Source organism: Balaenoptera ricei, chromosome 17, assembly GCF_028023285.1.
Source record: "Balaenoptera ricei isolate mBalRic1 chromosome 17, mBalRic1.hap2, whole genome shotgun sequence".
Taxonomy (NCBI): domain Eukaryota; kingdom Metazoa; phylum Chordata; class Mammalia; order Artiodactyla; family Balaenopteridae; genus Balaenoptera; species Balaenoptera ricei.
In genome coordinates this window covers 2,911,901-2,931,735 of record NC_082655.1, presented here as the reverse complement: position 1 = coordinate 2,931,735, position 19,835 = coordinate 2,911,901, and the positions used below count along the sequence as shown (strand labels likewise).

Below are 19,835 nucleotides of genomic sequence, written 5' to 3'. Positions count from 1 at the left end.
CCTGGTCCAGGAAAATCCCACATGCCGTGCAGCAACTAAGCCCGTGAGCCACAACTACTGAGCCTGCACTCTAGAGCCCACGAGCCACAACTACTGAAGCCCGCATGCCTAGAGCCCGTGCTCCGCAACAAGAGAAGCCACTGCAATGAGAAGCCCGCGCACCGCAACTAAGAGTAGGCCCCACTCGCCGCAACTAGAGAAAGCCTGCGCGCGGCAACAAAGATGCAACTCAGCCATAAATAAATAAATAAATAAATAAATTTATTTAAAAAAAAAAAAGTCAAAAAATATCCACACATTTGGAAATGTAAAAATAGAAATAAATCCACAAAACTTTTAGAACAAACATTAGGTCTTGAAACGCAAAATCAGAATGAAAGTAATGGACAGATTTTACCACGTTAAAAAAGAAAAACTTCTGTATGATGAAAAGCTATATAATCATAGTTAAAAGACAAACTGGGGACTTCCCTGGAATCCACCTGCCAACGCAAGGGTCACGGGTTCGATCCCTGGTCTGGGAAGATCCCACATGCGGCGGAGCAACTAAGCCCGTGCGCCGCAACTACTGAGCCTGCGCTCTAGAGCCCGCGAGCCACAACTACTGAGCCCGCGTGCTGCAACTACTAAAGCCCAGGCACCTAGAGCCCGTGCTCCGCAACAAGAAAAGCCACTGCAGTGCTCGCTTCGGCAGCACATATACTAAAATTGGAAAGATACAGAGAAGATTAGCGTGGCCCCTGCGCAAGGATGACACGCAAATTCGTGAAGCATTCCATATTTTTAAGCAGCCGCATAGCACAGGGAGATCAGCTCAGTGCTTTGTGACCACCGAGAGGGGTGGGATAGGGAGGGTGGGAGGGAGATGCAAGAGGGAGGAGATATGGGAAAATATGTATACGTATAGCTGATTCACTTTGTTATAAAGCAGAAACTAACACAGCATTGTAAAGCAATTATACTCCAATAAAGATGTTAAAAAGAAAAAAAAAAGCCACCTCAATGAGAAGCCTGCACACTGCAACAGAGAGTAGCCCCCGCTCACCACAACTAGAGAAAGCCCGCACGCAGCAACAAAGACCCAACGCACCCAAAAATAAGTAAAAATTTAAAATAAATAAATAAATAAAAGACAAATTGGGAGAGAATATATACAACAAATATTACGAACCATGGGTTAGTATGACAAAGATCTCAATAAGAAAAAAACATAAACATAATGGAAAACAGATGAAAAGTACAATTTACAAAAGGAATATAAAACAGCCCCAAAATGGGAGGGTGCTTAAACTCTCTCCTCTGGATAATGATCCCAATGATAATTACGGGCAACATTTATTCAGTGCTGGGCACTATATTAAGCTCTTGACATGATTCTCTCTCTTAACTCCCCACATCAACCCAATATGTAGGTAGGTATCACCATGGTCCCTACTTTACAGATTTGGAAACAGAAACCCAGGGCTTTACTGATCCAGGACAGTAAGTGGAAGAGCCAGCCAACAGGGGAGCAACCTGCTGCAAGAGCCCCCTCCACCGCCCCACTTCTCACACTGAGATGGGGTAGTGAATTCACACAACTTACGCCATTATGAAGGACCCCTGTGGCGAGGCAGAAGCAGAGGAATTCAGAAAGTAGGTACAGCAAACCAGCACAGTAACAGCCGGGAACTGGAAGTCTCTCATACTGCCCCTTCTTTTCCTTAACCATAATGTTTACTTAATTTAAATATCTTACATATAGAATAACTAATACAAAATGGCCATTTTTGGAATAACAGATAATTCCGTTTTTCATTAATATCCTCTAAGGAGGCCTCTAATTGACAAAATCACGCTGTACTGCTTTGTTCTGTTTGCAGGTGGCAGTAGTCACTGGCCCTAATTCATGTCTGGTGATTCCCACACTTCCCATGCCACTGACCCCACAGACACTCTGAAGTTCTGGAGGCACTGATTAATACTCCAGTGGGCCCTCTTCCACATATCTGTTCTCCTGCCGCCTCGATTTCTGTAATTTTTAGAAATAAGCCAAATTCACACCAACTTTAGTGCAATTTTTGACTCTCATTTCAAATAAATCTTGAACTTAACGCTCCTCTCTCCAAATATACCTCCAAATCCATCTTGATGGATACCTGCTTCTTCATTTTCTTTCTTTTTACAGACTTTTCTTGTTGCCAAAAACATGCAAATGTATCATCCACAGAGATTTCCCCCAGGTACCTGTTCTCTTCATTCCCATGACACCTCTGGCTCTCACCCAGCTGCCATGGCTCAGTTACCCTTCCTGTTCCGACGTGGGCCTCTCACAACGACAGGCTGGGACACAGTCCACATCACAGTGGCCCTGAGGACAACTCTCTGACGGCCGGGCACGCTACAATGCAAGCCACTGACCTGGCCCTCCTGCTCCAACTTCGCACAATGATTCACCTTTTTAGATCATCTCTAAGTACACGCTGGCTTTTTCCTCTTCAATTCTCTCGTTCCTTTTTTTTTTTTTTTTTTTTTAAGAAATGGAAAATTTTATTCGAGCCAAATTGGAGAATTATAACCCGGGAAGAGCATCTCAGAAAGCTTTGAGAACTGTTCCCAAGATAAACTTTTTATTTTAGAATAGTTTTAGATTTACAGAAAAGTTGCAAAGATAGTACAGAGAGTTCCTTGAATAGCCCACACCTGGCTTTCCCTTGCATTACTATGGCACCTCTGTCATAACTAATAAATCGGTTCTGATACATCATTACTAACAAACCCTACACTTTCAGATCTCATCAGTGTTTCCCCTAATGTCATTTTTCTGTTTCACAGGATCCAATTTAATCATCACATCTCCTTAGGTTCCTCTTGGCTTGTGTCAGTTTCTCAGACTTGCCTTGTTTTTAAAGATCTTGACAGTTTTGAGTAGTACTGGCTTGGTAATTTGTAAAATGTCCCTCAACTGAGAATTACCTGTTTTTCACAAGTCTGGATTGGGTTTTTAGGTTTTGGGGAAGCAGACCACAGAGACGAAGTGTCATTCTCAACAGATCACACCAAGGGCACACATGCCATCAACATAACTGTTGGTGTTGATGCTGACCTTGACCACCTGGCTGAGGCAGCGCCTGTCAGATGGCTCCACTGTCAGGTTACCTACACACCCTTCCACACTGTATTCTTTAGACACATGTCACTAAGCAGAGCCCACACTATAGGGTGAGATTTTATGATCTGTCTCCTCAGGCTGTATCTATATAAATTACTTAGAATTCTTCTATGTGGGAGATTTATCACTTCTCTATATATTTATTTATTCAATTATTTACATTCATATAGGCCCATGGATATTTATTTCATACTCTGGGCTATAACCCAAAACTAAGTCATTTGTTGTTGCCCAAATGCCCTACCTTTGGTCACTGGGACTCCAATTTGATGCTCTGACAGAGCCCCCCCATCTGCTTTTCTGAGCACTTGCTCCTTTCCAGCTCTACAAGATGCTCTAGGCTCATCATGTATCTCCCCCTGCCCCTCGGATCAGGAGTCCTGCTTCCTTTCATTGAAGAATGATATTAGAAACCAAGATCTAGGCACTGGGTACCATCAGAGATTTTTTTTAAGCTGTGGTTTTAGTGATTTTATAACATAGAAAATAAACCAACATTTCTGTCTCCTTTTTCATTTAAATAACACAAATGTTCCCTCAGAACTGAAAATCAACACGTCCCAACCAACTTACCCTCCTTCCCTTCAAACACGAAATTGTTTCTGTGACTGACATGCCCACTGGCCCAGGACAGAAAGCCGAGAGTCCCTAGATGCCTCCTTGGCCCCCTTCGCCCCAATCCAACCAGACAGCCAGTCCGCAGACCCTGACTCTGGTAAACTCCCACCTCCACTGCTCCTGCCACGGAGTCCACGTCAGAGCCTCATTCTTGCTCCAGGAGAAAGGAAAGATGCAACAGTTTCTGGGTTCCCTACTTCCATTTTTAACTTTAATATCATTCCAATTTGGGAATATGGAATTCTCCATCACAAAGCTCCTCCTGTCACGGACCTGGTTCATTGAGTCATCACGGCTCAGGCTCAGGACCGAGTCCTCTGGAGGCCGTGTCAGAATGCCTGGAGCTGTTTACAACACACATCCCGGCCCTCCCCCAAGGGCAAGGTGTTCTACCCACAGTGAACTGACGTGCATGTTTCCGTGTCTTCGCAAATGCTGCGCTCTCTCCCGGGGCTGGCTGGTTCCCGAGCGGCAGCCCCCGCCTGCCCACGCTCCTTCTCCACCACTCAGGCTAGACAACATCTCCCATCAGACATCAGACATGGAGTACCACCCCACACACACCCTCTAGAAGCTTCTACTTCAGTTCCTACTATATTATTTTACAACTCTGCTTACTGTCTGAGAGTCTCCCTTCCAGCTGTAAGCTTCCTGAGGCTGAAAACTTTGGATTATCCACTTCTGCATCTCTAGCACTTAGCTGCCAAGGACTCAGTAGATGCTCAATAATCTTTGTTAAATGAACGAATAAACAAAGAAACAAATGGATATTTTTCAAATATTCCTATTTTTCAAAAACCTCCATTTGAAATGAGAACAAATCTAGCATGTACCTGAGACAAGACCTTCAATGATTCCTCTGATTCTGGTAATTTGTATTTTAAGCAGTAGGAAGAGTCTTTCAGGCTGAGGAATGTGGCAATTTTAAACAAAAACCTAAACCACCTAAACCACAGTGAATGTTAGTTTTTTTTGTTTTTTTTAAAAATGTTATTAATGGTATTGTTGCTTCTATGCTGTCAACTGAAGGGCAGGGAAAATTCTACTTAAAATAATTCTGCCTACTAAGATATCCCAGTTCATCTCTAAAAGTTTTCATTCAACTCTAACAACTCCGTGTTTTATCCTTATTTAATCTGTTAAGAGGCACAACATTATATGATGGATGTGTCCATAAACACACAACCACAAATATTTAGTGAGTGCCTTATACGCTGCACACTGTCACGAAACTTACATTATGCTAATACAGTAGGTCCAGAAATCAAGGGATGAATCCGCGCCACAACGAGACAGGCTGCCCAGGGCGCTACCTCACTTGTCACAATTGGGACAAAGGAGGCTTGTGTGACTGCAAAATAACTATCACATCTACCACCAGTTATTAGTGCAAATGGTCGGACCTGCTCCATAACTAATTCCCCCAAATATTTACTTCTACTTTTATTTTCAAATGACCATACCTCCCCTGTAAAATCTTGTTTTCAAAATGGTGGGATATTATACTTTCACAGTGTGATAGCAGTTGGGCTGACCCGGAAAGTCCAAATAAAATCCAAAGCCATGTCAAGTCTCTATTATCGCAGAGTACTTATGGACAACCTTTTACTTCACTGTAGTAACGTCTTCCAAATAGCACAAGAATTTCAGTAATAATATGGCCAGGAAAAGTGCTGGCAAAAAGTTGCACCATTGCTAACAAAAATAAAGCTGGAAATAACAAATATCAGTGATTTTTTTGCTGAATTAATCATCAACAGATAAAGTGCAGAACTTTCCGCCTCCCAAGACATAAGCCCCACTTTGTCTTATATGCATTTTAAATACTCTACCGTAATAGTCTAATGACTGTTAACTTCACCATTGGAAAAATATTCAGTTATCCTACATTTTCTGATACATGAGCAACAAATAACTCCCATCTTTCCACTTTTTTTTAACTAAGGGAAAAAAACCCTAATAAACTTATAAAGAGAATATAAATAATAACAATTTCATAGTTCAATATAAATTAGAAGTGAAACTCCATCCCAATATGGTTAAATCTACAGAGACAGAAAAGTTTATTATTTATGTGTTAACATGCCAAAGAATATTAACCTTACAACATTTATCAACAAATTTAAATGTTTGCTAACACAACGTCACCAAGAATTCATTTCTTAATAAAACTTTCGTCTTTCGGATATAAAAGTTTTAGAAACAGAAGTGTTTCAGATTTAATATTAAGTTTTAAGTAAAGATAAACCAGTAAAATCTACAGTTTGAAAAGTGACTTAGCTCTGAATGCTTGCAGGCAGCGCCTGGACAGGCCGCACTTACTCTAATACTTCATAGTTAGACTTCTTCTCCAGGGCGTTGCCCCGCATCTCCCAGTACGACCGCCTAAAAGCAGAGAAGATACACACACTCATAGACTGGTATTGGGAATGTCTGCGATGTTAAATGATTAACAACTGTGAAAGGGGGGTATCTAACCACTACACGGCTAAGCCACAAACATTCTCATAAACAACGAATAAAGAACAAATTTGATTCACAGCATTTTTCCTACATCCTAATGCAGCATAAATCAGCTAACACAGACCGTATCTCTACTGAACAATCTCACGTTCCCTTTTGATGTGAAGCAGGTCTGGCTCTTTGCAAAATGAGAAACCAGATTCCAGCTGTAAAAGAGATCAGCTACATTCGCTACTTGTACTTGGCCTTTCCTCAAGGGACAGTGCCAGGAACCCCAGGCTGCCCCTGTGGCCGGTGCGCACCCCACCTGCTCCTGGGAAGACCCACAGTTACTAAGGAAACAGTATGGGACCTGCAGCAGAATCATCGCAGTGGGCTAGTCCAGGTAACAGGCGCTAGGCTCTGCAGAGAAGTGCTGCCTATCTCGCTGAGTGTTCACAGTCTGAATTTTACCTCTTATTCCAAGTTACATGTTCAAGCAATTTCAGGTCTTACTGGAACCAAGTCCTTTCTCTGCAAAATCTGCCCCAAGTGGGTGGGATTCTCTGCGTGTACACAGTTATCTCACAAAGGGACAAGGTCTAGCTCGAGCTGCTTTGGAACACACAGATATTACAAATCATCTGAAGTGATTTCCCAGGAGAATGTGTAATCAACAAGACTGTTTCAAACTTGTCTGTAATAACATGAATACTGGTTTTGCTTTTTTAATTTGTTTGACTTTTTCTTTGGCCTACTTAAAATCGAAAGTACTAGATTTCGACAAAAAATTTTAAAGGGCCCAAAAAGGATCACTTAATTTGTTCTCCTGTTTTCAATTCATGTGGGGGAGGAGTTTGGGAGGGGTAGCTGGACGGGTGACTACTTTGTCAAGTTTTTCCTTCAGAGTTCAAAAATCAGTGACCTCAAACAGGGGAGAGGAGGAGAAGGATAAACGTAAATGGAGAGGCCAGAGTGGGAGGGGAACCCAGAGAGGCACGCATGCCATTCGCGTGGGACCTAATGCTTCTGGACCCTTCTTCCAAGCAATACATCACAGCATCGTCTGTGGGAAGGAAAGAGCGCCAAGTTTGCTTCCCAAGCAAAAACTGTAAAGGCCAGGAACGGAAAGAGACCAGTGAGAGATGGCTTTTTTTTTTACTGGGATATATAATTAAGGTTGAAAACAAATTTTAATGAAGAGTTGAGAGTTATACTTTTTTTTAAAAAATTTTTTATTTATTATTTATTTATTATTTTTATTTTTGGCTGTGTTGGGTCCTCGTTTCTGTGTGAGGGCTTTCTCCAGTTGCGGCGAGTGGGGGCCACTCTTCATCGCAGTGTGCGGGCCTCTCACTATCGCAGCCTCTCTTGTTGCGGAGCAGAGGCTCCAGACGCTCAGGCTCAGCAGTTGTGGCTCACGGGCCCAGTTGCTCCGGGGCATGTGGGATCTTCCCAGACCAGGGCTCGAACCCGTGTCCCCTGCATTGGCAGGCAGACTCTCAACCACTGTGCCACCAGGGAAGCCCCGAGAGTTATACTTAATGATCTTTGGGTCTTTGTAGGAACCGTTATTTGATAGCCTTATGTAATATAAAAAACAGTGATCTCTCGGGAAAATTATCACTAACTGTTTTGAGTACACGTAATCAAATTTTAGCTAATTTAACCAACACATCTTAAACTAGCAGCCTGGGGTAAATTTTTTCTTTTTTTGGCTGCGTTGGGTCTTCGTTGTTGCCCGCGGGCTTTCTCTAGTTGCGGCGAGCGGGGGCTACTCTTCGTTGCGGTGCACAGCCTTCTCACTGCGGTGGCTTCTCTTGTTGCGGAGCACGGGCTCTAGGCGCGGGGGCTTCAGTAGTTGTGGCTCACGGGCTCTAGAGCGCAGGCTCAGTAGTTGTGGCGCACGGGCTTAGTTGCTCCATGGCATGTGGGATCTTCCCAGACCAGGGCTCGAACCCGTGTCCCCTGCATCGGCAGGCGGATTCTTAACCACTGTGCCATCAGGGAGGCCACGAGCCGGGGTAAATTTTAATTAAAATTATACCTGACAAAGGTAAAATATTTCTTTCACTCAAAGTTTTAAATGGTGGCACAGAATACATGACAAATGGTGACAAATGTTATCAGAAATAAGAAATACATTCTCAGTTTCCCATCTCCCATAATGGCAGCCATTAGACATATATGGCTATTTATGTTCAAATTTAAACCACGCTGCACATCTGAGTACTCAGTACCCACCTTGGCTAGTGGCTGGCACATGGGATCTCACAGATACTGAACATTTCCTTCACCACAGAAGGTTCCATTGGGGAGCTCAGCCTTAGACTTGCTTACATACTTGTACTCTTATAAATCATTCAATTCTAAATATAATATTTTAAAAGATTCTAAAATTAGCAATGTCAACATAATTCGGAATATTTTCAAATTTTACTCAAGTTTTATTCAGTATTTTATTGATAATCTTTATCAGGAAAGGAAAATACCTAGAAAAAACAGCAGAAAACATGGTTGAATGAAGACCTCAATGTCTAGTTACCCCCTTACCGTATTTCTAGACAACCCAACTTCAAAGCAATGTCCTGGTCCACTTGATCAGCGATCTCCAACATATAATCACTCTTCACCTACAATAAAAAGGAAAGGGTAAAATAATGTTGTTGTAAGAGAATATGTTTTAAACTTAGTCATTAAGTAAATGTTTACTGGGTGCCATTTACATGCTTTATACACACTGTGTCAATAATCACGCTAGATGCTGGATATAAAATGAGTAATACCAAAGAATAGTTAAAGAGTCAAACAGTCTTCCTTTATGAAGAACATACATGATCTATGAGCACTTAAACGTCATCTGAATCACAATAACGTCAAGCTGCTTTCTACCCTCTGTGTTGTCAAAGGGAAAACATGAAGGGAGATCTCCATTTCCAGGCAAATTGGCGGTGGCTGTATTTTCTGAACTCAAACTACAGTCCCAGCACCATTTTTTGGACCTCAATGCAAAGGCAAAGAAAACTAACATTATTTCAAAATCCATTTAATCCTGCAACTGATGTGCTTCCACCTAACCATCGACTATAAGTGATTAATCGGCGAAGTGACAACATGCTTGAAGTGTGCTATAAAGAGAAGGATCTAACAAATTGCGCAAAGGCCTTCCAACCAATGACTGTGAGGGGCTGATGTCAGTATCCGAGAGCACGTATCAGTGTGAAGATGTTTTCAAAGATGAAATATGTAAAATCTCACAGCTCAGCCTCAAGAGATCAAGATCTGCAATTGATTTTGATGACAGGGAGCACTCATTCTGAACCTCGATTAAGTGAAATGTTACTCCTCCCCCAAAAAGGAACTCTGCTCCTCTCATTAGCAGACCTGTATTACAAAAAAACTGCACTCAATTATTATATTATGAATTTCACCAATACAAAACTCCGTGGAAATCTGTCTTGTCTCTTGTTCTATAAGTATTTCATAATACCCTTCCCTCCATTTGGCATCTTGACCCTCAACCCTAAAATATTTACTCTCTGGTCCTTCACAAAAAAAGTATGTTGACCTCTGCCCTAGGAAAAACTCCACAGATCCTGTTCTTCAACTATTGCTACCTAGCCTGTCAGTTCGCTTGTTCAAAAGATTTCTAGTCCCAAGTTAACTACTTTGCCAACCTTATAGTGATAGTTCATAACCTTCCCCTGAAAAGACCCCCAAACCTCCCAACCTCCTTCCTCCCGTTATTTTAATTCCCTGGCCAGACCAACAAATACTGAAACCAGCCACCCACCTCCTTCTCCACGCTTATTGCTGAGCAACTGGAGAAACTCTGCTCTGTGCTTTGCTTTACGTTCATGACGACAAACCTCAAACGATCGCCTGAGACTGCTTGGAAATTCAGCAATGCCTGCCTAGGAAGCTTGGCAACACACTGATTCACACTTTCTCCAGTCAACCAGCCACATCTCTTGCTTACAGAGAAAATAAAAGTCTTCAGATTGGGATGCCCTCTTTAACGTACCAGAACCTATAACCTGAGGGGCATGTGTGCTCACCTACTCACTCCTCTCAGGATGGGGGCGATGCCCGCTCAGCCAGCAGTGATCTATTTCTGATCTAAACGCCATTTCCTCTGAAACCTTTGCTCTATTTTCTGCATTAGCACCTTTACCTAGCTGGTCCATAAACACTGACTGACTGAAGACTGAGCAAATGAATGAAAGAATAAAGTCATCAAACTAGGGTCTGGATACCTCTGTGTGTAAATGTTATTTTCCATAAGAGTTACAAGCAATAGTAATTTCTATTCCTTAAATATAGCAGGCATTTAAGACTGATTCAATAGAACTGAATTATTCAACCCACTAAATTAAGTAAAAAGCTTTGATTCTAGAATCACTCTGTTTACACTTCAATTGGCTCTTTCTCCTCTACAGCAAAAAATAAATACAAATTTTAAAACTAACTTTTTTGCATCTTAAGTAGGTTTATTACTACACAAAAATGGAGAGATAAATAAAGACTGTATTTATGTGAGTTAGAGAAACACCACAGTTGTTCTGACTGAAGCATTCAGTGGATCTTAGCTTATGGTTTGGTGCAGACTTTGAAGCAACCAGAGCAGAACAGCAATTACATGTTGAGGAAAATGCATCATTACAAAACTATCTTAAGATTAGTTACTATAATATTTAAACACTATTCAAAGGTGGAAAAATGTAATCATATGCTTTATTCAGTCATCAAAACCAAATTCATATTAGTTGCAAAAATGAAAAAAAAGAGAAAATTAACTTAACGATCTTTATGGAAAATCCCTTTATTTATGAACATGACTTAAAAGTTCTGAGAGTTGTTTTTCTTACAGCAACAATCTACTACTCTTGACTCAGAGCTGTATGACTATGGCCTGAGGCCCATTCACTGTGTGCGGTGATCCACGATGGAACCAGCCATCTCAGCAGACCCTCCCCTCCTCCTTACCCCACCCTGTGGCAGCTGCCCTCTGTGAGGGCAGGGAGCAACCCCCCGCAAGGTCCCTGTCACCCAGGCTCCAGAGGGGGTGTTCTCTGAACCACTGTGCACATCACGTCCTGATGTTGGGCTCATGCAATTTTCTTCAAAATGTAGGGTTTTTAACACTCAGTGTTCATTTCTTTATAAAACATTTCTAACTTCCATGCTTTCATTTGTGAAATAAATGCAATTTATTGAACATTTAAGTGTGCGTATATATAGCTATATAGTTGCTTACAGTAAATATACTCACATTGCCAAGTCAGACAGATTTATACATAACTCTCATTTAATATTCACAGCATCACTGTGAGTTGGACCCTACTATAATCCCCAATTAAGAGCCTTAGAAAGAACCTAAAAAGAATGAAGATGATAGCAGAGGAGCTACTTATTATTCCAGGGGTTAGGTATTATGCTGTTTTAGATACATTATTTATAGTCTGTACAATAACTCTTCAAGATAGGCCTTAGTCCTCTTTTATACATAAAAACCAGAAAGCTTAATTACACAAAGTTAATGTACTCAAGGTCACACAGCAAGCGTTAAAGTTAAAACTCAAAAACCCATCCACTGACTCCCATAACTCAAGCTTCAGTGTGTTCCTATACCTTCTTGTGAACTCTCAGAAAGTGTAGGCATTCTCCACTAGAAGGAAGATTAATGACCAGTAAGGACCACAGCTCATAACCCTGGTAGCCCCAGGGTCTAACATGACAGCTTCACATGCATGCCCCAGTTTGTTTTACCACTGTCATTGTGTTGTATTCTTTTTTATACCATGGATTACTACTGTTTATTAACTCCAAATCCAGCAAATTTCCAAGAGTCTTTCAAGCAAAGATCTCTGAATGTTGTTCTTTGTTTTATTAATTTGTTTCCATACTGATGTCAAATTCCTGCTTAAAAAATAGGATGTATCTGGACTTCCTTCTGTGGGCAAGTATTGTATTTACATTCATGAGTTTTTTCACCTTATTCTGCAATAGAACTAAAGCACAGGTTTTAATATAAAAACCACTCACATCTCTAATAAAAGTACTAATCCTAAATTGCTCCATAATTTATTCCATATGCCAAGCCAATGCTTTGGCTACCACATGAGATCTTTTGCCTTGTTTTGGTCTCTTCTGAATATTCTGTCAGCTACATGAATTTATCAAATAGACCTGAAAGTCCTCGATAGTGTGTGTAAAGAAAATGGGGCTGAGGGCAGACAAATGTGTATATAACCGTCTACATCATACACCACCTGAGGGATCCGAGGCAGTCGGCCAAGTTGGCTAAACTGGCAGGCACTCCTCCCTGAGTTCTGTGAGATCACAGAGTGGAGTGTCTGTATGCAGAAGGAACCCAATGGCAGTTCTCAATTAAAACAAACTCCTTGATTTTCTCTTGCGTACGTGAGCTATAAAAATATATAAATTAAAGAATTATGCTATCTTACTGAGTCAAATGCTTTTTCCACAACTGAGTAAGTCATTTAACATAGCATTTAACAGGTATTCATTCAACAAATATTTACTGAATGCCTACCATGTGCCAAGATACAGCAGTGAATAAAACTTGTATATGGAATTTACATGGACATAATGGTGGGTAAATTTTGATTGGAAAAGGACTGCTCTGGATGTTACATTGAGAACAGACTATAAAAGGAGATGACCAAAGCTAGAAAACCTGTATGAAAAGAAGTGTTTCCTTTTTCTTGTCCATATATAATGGAAAAGCAACCACAAATATACTAGAGGTACTTGAAGAATCACATCAATTTTTAAAAAGAAGACCTAATGCTGAGAGTGCACACACACACACACACAAACCAATGTGATTTCTCAAATTCCAAAGGCATATAGTTCCTTTGTTTCTTGGATTTTTTTGACATCTTCTAATAAATCTCATCCAAATTTTTGAACATCAGGGCATTAGCATTAAAACTCAATCATCACTAATAAGTCATTCGAGAGAATCAATTAGGTACCTAAAATCCATGTCTTACTGTGTTGTGGACACAATGGTGAAGGCAGACTTTACGTCCGCTCTCACTGAACGGCACACTCTATTAGTGGGGGCAACAGATAATAACAGGGAAATACAACGTGCAGACAACAGACCCGTGACTGCCAGGGCTTAGGGGAGGGGCAGGCTGTGACCAAGCAGCACCAGGGAGCTTCTCTGTGTTGGTGAGACAGTTCTGTGTCTTCATTACAGTAGTAGATACATCCATCTGTACCTACGATAAAACTGCAAAGAACTACACACACACTCTTACACACAAACACACGAGTGCACGTAAAAACTGGTGAAATCTGAACATGATCTGTAGTCTACTTAGTAGTATTGTGTCAATGTCAATTTCCCTATTTTTATATTGTACTATATCATGATTGTAATGGAAACTGCTCGACTATACACATCTGTCAGAACTCACTGAGCTGTACACTGAAGTTGGTGATTCTTATTGTATGTAAAATTATACCTCAGTAAAACGAATTTTAAAATATTAAAAAAAATCAGATGTTAAATGAGAAATGTACAGGTGTCATGGAAGGCTTTACATAGAAAACACTGCTTAAAATTAAGAGTTAATCACAGACATAGAAAACAATCTTATGGTTACCAAAGGGGAAAGGGAGGGGGGGAGGCATAAATTAGGAGTTTGGGATTAGCAGATACAAACTACTACATACAAAATAAACAACAAAGTCCTACTGTATAGCACAGGGAACTATATTCAATATCTTGTAATAAACCACAATGGAAAAGAATATGAAAAAGAATATATATATATATATATATATATATATATATATATATATATATGCAACTGAATCACGGTGCTGTACAGCAGAAACTAACCCAACACTGTAAATCAACTAGACCTCAATTTTTTAAAAAAAGAGTTACCGAATGAATAGAAATGATCTAAGTCCAGGAAAGGAAAGAGGAGTCATGCAGAAAAATGTTAACTCAGCAGGCCTGGGTTGCTCAAACCCTACACATTCCCAAGATTATGACTGGCTCTTGGCCTCCTGGAACCTGGACTCCTGAAATGTTCTGGTAAGAGTGCCTTTGCCCACCTGAAGCCTCGAGCCACACAGTACCAGTCTGACTGGAGAATTTATATGTACAATGTGATTATGATGAACACCTGCTTCCTCCCTGGGGCCTGGAGCCTGACTACCTGAGGTCACACAGGTGTTGTACACCCAGGAGATGGAGCCTGATAAAAACCTTCAACGCCCAAGCTCAGCAGGGTCCCAGGCTGGCGAACCTCTGCACCTGTTGTCACACATCACGTGCTGCGCCATGGGACTCCCCTGGGAGGGACCCGGGGAAGCTTCCACTTAATTTCCTCTGGACATCACCCCGCAGACCCCTTCCCTTTGCTGCCTGTCCTCTGTATCCTTTTGCTATAATAAACTAAAACCAGAAATATAACAACCTCTGAGTCCTGTAAATCCTTCTGATGAACGACTGAACTTGAGGGTGTTGTTGGGGATCCTGAGACAGCAGTATTTCTACCAAAGAAAGAATCTGCCCAAGGCCCTGAGGTAGACTAAAGGCAAACTTAAAATAGCAGCAGGGAAGAATAACTGTGAGAGACTGACCATTTCTGCCTCCCATTTCTAAAGTCTTTTACAGAGAAGGATGAACAAAAAACTATGGGTTGAACAGTATAAATATGACAGAGTTTACCTAAGTCCTCAATAACCATAAAACTTTTTGAATCACCAAAACCATACAGGAGTGGAAAAGGAGAAAAAAAAGGTACATTATTAAATCTATTAAAGAAGTACAGAAAATATATCTTCTAATGAATCAGACTTAGACCTATATTTAATTTTAACTTCTTTCTGGAAAAGGACAGCTAATAATTCCCACATTGAAAATGTCAGGTTTTAAACTAAACTTTCCCACTTGGAGCTTCCGTTTCAAAATGTTTTAACTGACAGAAAGCTTTATGGCCAAGAAACTACGGTTAAAGAAATCATTTCTGATAATATAATTATCTAAATAAAAACATGTAAAAATAAAAAATTGGAGTAAAATAACAGAAAGATTGACCAACAAAATGTAAGTGTGCCCTGGCCCCTCACACATCTCTGCAGTTTAGGTTCCAAACCATAAAGTTAGGGTGCTGGATTCAATGTCTTCTTCAGCTTCCCACTGGAACTTTTTTTGTCAAATAAACCACGAATTATGTTACAGTTAATGTTTTTTTAAGAGCAAACCGATGGATATACTCATTTTAAATCCTAATATATTTGTAGGAGAAAACAGTGACAACCTCATGTCAGACACAGGCATCTCAGAAGCTGAAAATGTCAGTGGTACCAAATGGGTCCTACACAAGTTCAGCATCATCGATGCACATTTAGTTAATACGACAACTTCTTGACTAAACATGGACAGAGCCCTTCAAACTAACGGCCACTACTATCTGCAAAAGGTTGCCAATCAAATACACCTTTAACAAACCAGAGAGATAAGAATAAAATGTTATATGGCAAAGGCAAAATTCAACTTCAAGGCAAAACATACTTTTCTTGCTTTACAATAAGCCATTAGCTTTGGCATCAAAAATTATTTTTTTAGACGCCTGCTCTACAGTGAATAGGGTTATAACAAGATTCTAGTTTATTTTTAGAGTGTGCTGATTAATATCTTTCAGAATATTCTAAAATGGGTCAAAAACATTTAGTGAGTCATCTGTGGCATGTCACACTGGTGGTCACATTTAGGACATCTTTGAATGAAACTATGTGCATCCACAGAATCATCTCCCACCAGGAGCCCAACGCTCAATACACCCACTGACATGTTGTTTTCCTCATGACTCCATCCAAACAAGGGGCATGATGAGTAGTGGGATTGGGTGAAATTTCAAAATAAGGAATAATAAAATTAAGGTAGTTTATTATAAGTTTTCTTTCTCTTTCATGGGATGGAACTAGTATAGAGGAAATCTAAACATAATTCTTTTGCTTCTATCCTGATAAAAGAACCAAAGTAATAAAAATACTGATTCTTCTAAAACAGAAATAACAGATAACACTCAGGAGTATTCACTATCCCCCAATGTAGACCCTCAAGATTCCCACACATGAAGTTCAACAAAATGCTAGGCTCGTAACAAACATGCAAGAAAACAAGCCGCTGTGAATAAGAGTCAGTGTAGGTCACCACCAACAGATGTAAAGCCCACAGACTCCAGATGTTACAATTCGGATTCAGAATAGAGCCATCAACCCCATCGGAAATGATAAAAAAAAAAAGGAGGGGGCAGAAAAATTAGTTAATAATAAGGGCCATAAAAGATGGCCTGGCAGACTGAAGAATGGGGGGTGGGGGGAAGAGATAAAACTTAAAAAATAAATAAAAATCCAACAAATGCACTAGACATCAAATTGGCCACAGCTGAGGAGGGTTGGTGATCTGAGAGATTTATGTGAATCCAGATCTCAGGGAGACAGGAGTTGAGAACAAAAAAGAGGTGTCAGTAGATACAGTCTGAGAAGTTCTGATGGAGATCTCAACTGAAATCTCAGGAGGAATAACTAAGAAGGGAGAAAAGGCGGTATCTGAGCAGACGCCAACGAAGACATCTCCAGGACCGATTAAAACGACAGGAACCCAGAGGTCCTGGCCACACAACACAGATCAAGCAGGAAAAATTAAGTGGGAATCCCACCTAGTTTGTAATAAAACTGCAAAACACTGAGGACAAGTAAGGGTCTTAAAGCCACCCAGAGAGAGGAGACAAATGACCTACAAAATAGACTACGACAGCCATTTCTCAACAGCAGCGACAGGGATCGTACACAGCAGAGAACACCGCCGAAGTTCTGAGGGAGAACGACTCCCACGTGGTTCTGAACCAGAACCGCGGTTCTCCTAGCAACACCATCCTTCAAGCAGGAAGAGAGAACAGAGACGCAGGAGCTGCGAACAACACAATGAACAATCTCAAACCGATGGTTATCTACCGAGCTCACCGCACAGCCAGAGGAGACACGTTCACTCAAGCAAAGCTGAACCCCTGGCAAAATCTCAACATGCAAGACGATGAAACAAGTCCAAAAAGTCTGAACGAGTTCAAATGAACCACAGTTTCTAACCACAGTGCAAATTATTGTGGAAATGAACCAAAAGGGATAAAATTTTAAAGCCCTATATGATCACTTCCATTTCTACCAACACAGTGGACCCAATGTCCTGGCCACAGTGCTCATTGAAAAGAACTAAAAATGCTGAATAAAATATTTTTTAAAGTCTTCTGAAAAGCTTCTATGAGCTGAATAACAAACGAACAAAACCAAACCAAAAAACCTACTCAGACTAATGATGGAATGCAGAGGGCTCAGGGGAGAGCTAGAGTCAGCTTCTATCCTAAGGCCAGAATTGAGATGTGCACACGTATGCTGTAAAACGTGACCACTAGCAAACAAAGGTAAGGGAATGATAAATACACAACTCAGGACCATGGCTGTCTGCCTGGAGTGAAGGGGATGGGATGGGGGGGTGTCACAGGCACATGGGACCAGGAAACATCAGGCATGTTCTCTTCCTCTAGGCAGTGGGGTCAGAGGTATTCATTTTATTATTAAGTATCACACCTTACTAAAGAACACATGTATCAGATGTTACAGAATCTAAACATGTCATCAAAACCTGAGCCCCTTAAAAGTGGATCAATTTAGCTTGGAATTCAGTGAAGTTATATGTATGCATATGTGTATGCATCTTAACATATTTGCATCAAATATTAAATAACTTTAAAATTAAATAGTGGGTGTCATCAAATTCTGAGGCCCTTATAAAATAATTTCTCTCAGAATTTGGTGAAAATTTCCACACACAAGTTCTTACAGATATTTCAGCTGCATTCTCAGTTCAAAAGACTTTGGCTATAAATAGCTGAAGGGCCAATTTTTTATTTATACTTTTTTTTTTGGCATGTTTGTTTAAATAGGAGGAAGTTCTGAATTCCTAACTGATTTTTCAACACTGAAATTAAATCTGTTCCCAAGTTGGGTACTGCCTGGGTAGGATAACGTTTGGATCCCCTCTAATAGTTCTAGAAATAAATAAATAAATTCTAGTTCTAGAACTTCCATGCACAGACCAGGATAGACTCTGCACTGAAAGATTATCACAAGAAGTCAAATAAATATAAAATTACTTGCCAAAGCAGCAATGCAAAAATCATACTATTTCTAAAACTTTGTCAGATGAAGGTAAATATACATTTTTCTCACATAAATGGAACTATATTACACGCTTTATTTTTTATATGGCCTGTTTTAAACAATAGCATTTAACATCACAACTTCCATACCCATGAACAGAGCATTCGCAGTTCACTAGTTATAGGCCTGGATAAGCAGTAACACCGGCCATCAGCACGGGAAAGAGGTGTTACTATGACCACACTTCTATTTCCTTTAAATTACAAGTACTTGGTAGGATATTATAAAAGCATACACAAAATGAAAGTAATTATTAGGACAGAGATAATTTAAGTGATGTTTTAGAATATTTTCTGGACTTCTAAAACTGTAACATAAGATTTAACAATTTTAAAAAATTTAAAAGGGGATAGGCTGAAGAAGAGAAATTCTAGAAATGGATGAAAGCAGAAGGTGAGGTGGAGGGGCTGGAAGGTTTGCATACAGAGCACGTGGGAAGGAAGAGGTGTGTCCCATCCCCCAGTGTGCAGCTCACGTTTGTATTGTGACACCCAAGTGGAAACGCTGAATCCTCAAAAGCCTGGTACTGTGTACAGACTGAAATTCCAGGTGTTATGGGGCAGGTATATGGTAGACAATCAGACCTCACTTAATCAACATAAAGACCCTATGCAGGAGGTGTTATATACCTACGTGTGAAGAAACTAAGGGAGGCACCTGGAGTCACAGAGCTGTGAGACGCAGAACGGGAACAGTCTGTGGGCTAACAACACCTCACACTTCTCGGGCTTTATAGGGGCCACTCACCCGAACCACAGACTGCAGTAAGATACGTCCTATTAGTAAAAGAAAATCTGGGATACACTGGTACGTGTGCTAGCTTTTAATCATATACATAGAAGCAAGGTTTCCCGAAAGGAAAAAGTAGGACAACCTAGTAACAGCGTGAAAGGAACATAAAAGTTGCCAACTTTTAGGTTAGCCTAGAAATTATAAAAAGGAATAACTGAGAGCTATTTAGGCCCATCTCATGCATCCTGGAAATCAATGTCACTAAAGGAGTCACAGATATAGATATAGATACCAGTGATATAGACCATCTACAAGAGAGAAGAATACAATATAAATACATCCGTTAACTAAACTCTGTCGCCTCCTTCACCAAAATACGAAGCTCGGCAGACGGCTAGAGGGCCAGATGCAGGGACGTAGAAGAGAGGCAGCCTGTAAACTGAAACCGCTCCGTAATGAGTAGGCCTCACACATGCTCAGCTGGAGTCCCAACAGGATTTCTCTCTGCTTCGTTGAACGCAACTCCCTCTCCCATTCGACTCCATATTATTATAAATCTTCAAAAGTTCCCACAAGTACCTCACCTAACACCTTACATTTCCTATATGACTTCTACTTC

The 19,835-nt window shown here is 40.6% G+C and overlaps 1 protein-coding gene and 1 non-coding gene across 17 annotated transcripts in view; one reads left to right on the top strand and one right to left on the bottom strand.

The window, feature by feature from the left end:
- PTK2 (protein tyrosine kinase 2) overlaps positions 1-19,835 on the bottom strand; it is a 253,622-nt gene that overhangs the window by 125,294 nt on the left and 108,493 nt on the right. For all 16 annotated transcript variants that reach the window (XM_059901755.1, XM_059901758.1, XM_059901756.1 and 13 more), the window contains 2 exons: positions 8,765-8,844; positions 6,092-6,154 (listed from right to left, as the gene is read on the bottom strand). In XM_059901755.1, the coding sequence (XP_059757738.1) occupies positions 6,092-6,154; positions 8,765-8,844 (143 nt within the window). The remainder of the gene's footprint in view (positions 1-6,091; positions 6,155-8,764; positions 8,845-19,835) is intronic.
- LOC132352130 (U6 spliceosomal RNA) lies at positions 679-785 on the top strand. Its single transcript, XR_009498598.1, has one exon. It is a non-coding gene; the product is annotated as a U6 spliceosomal RNA (small nuclear RNA).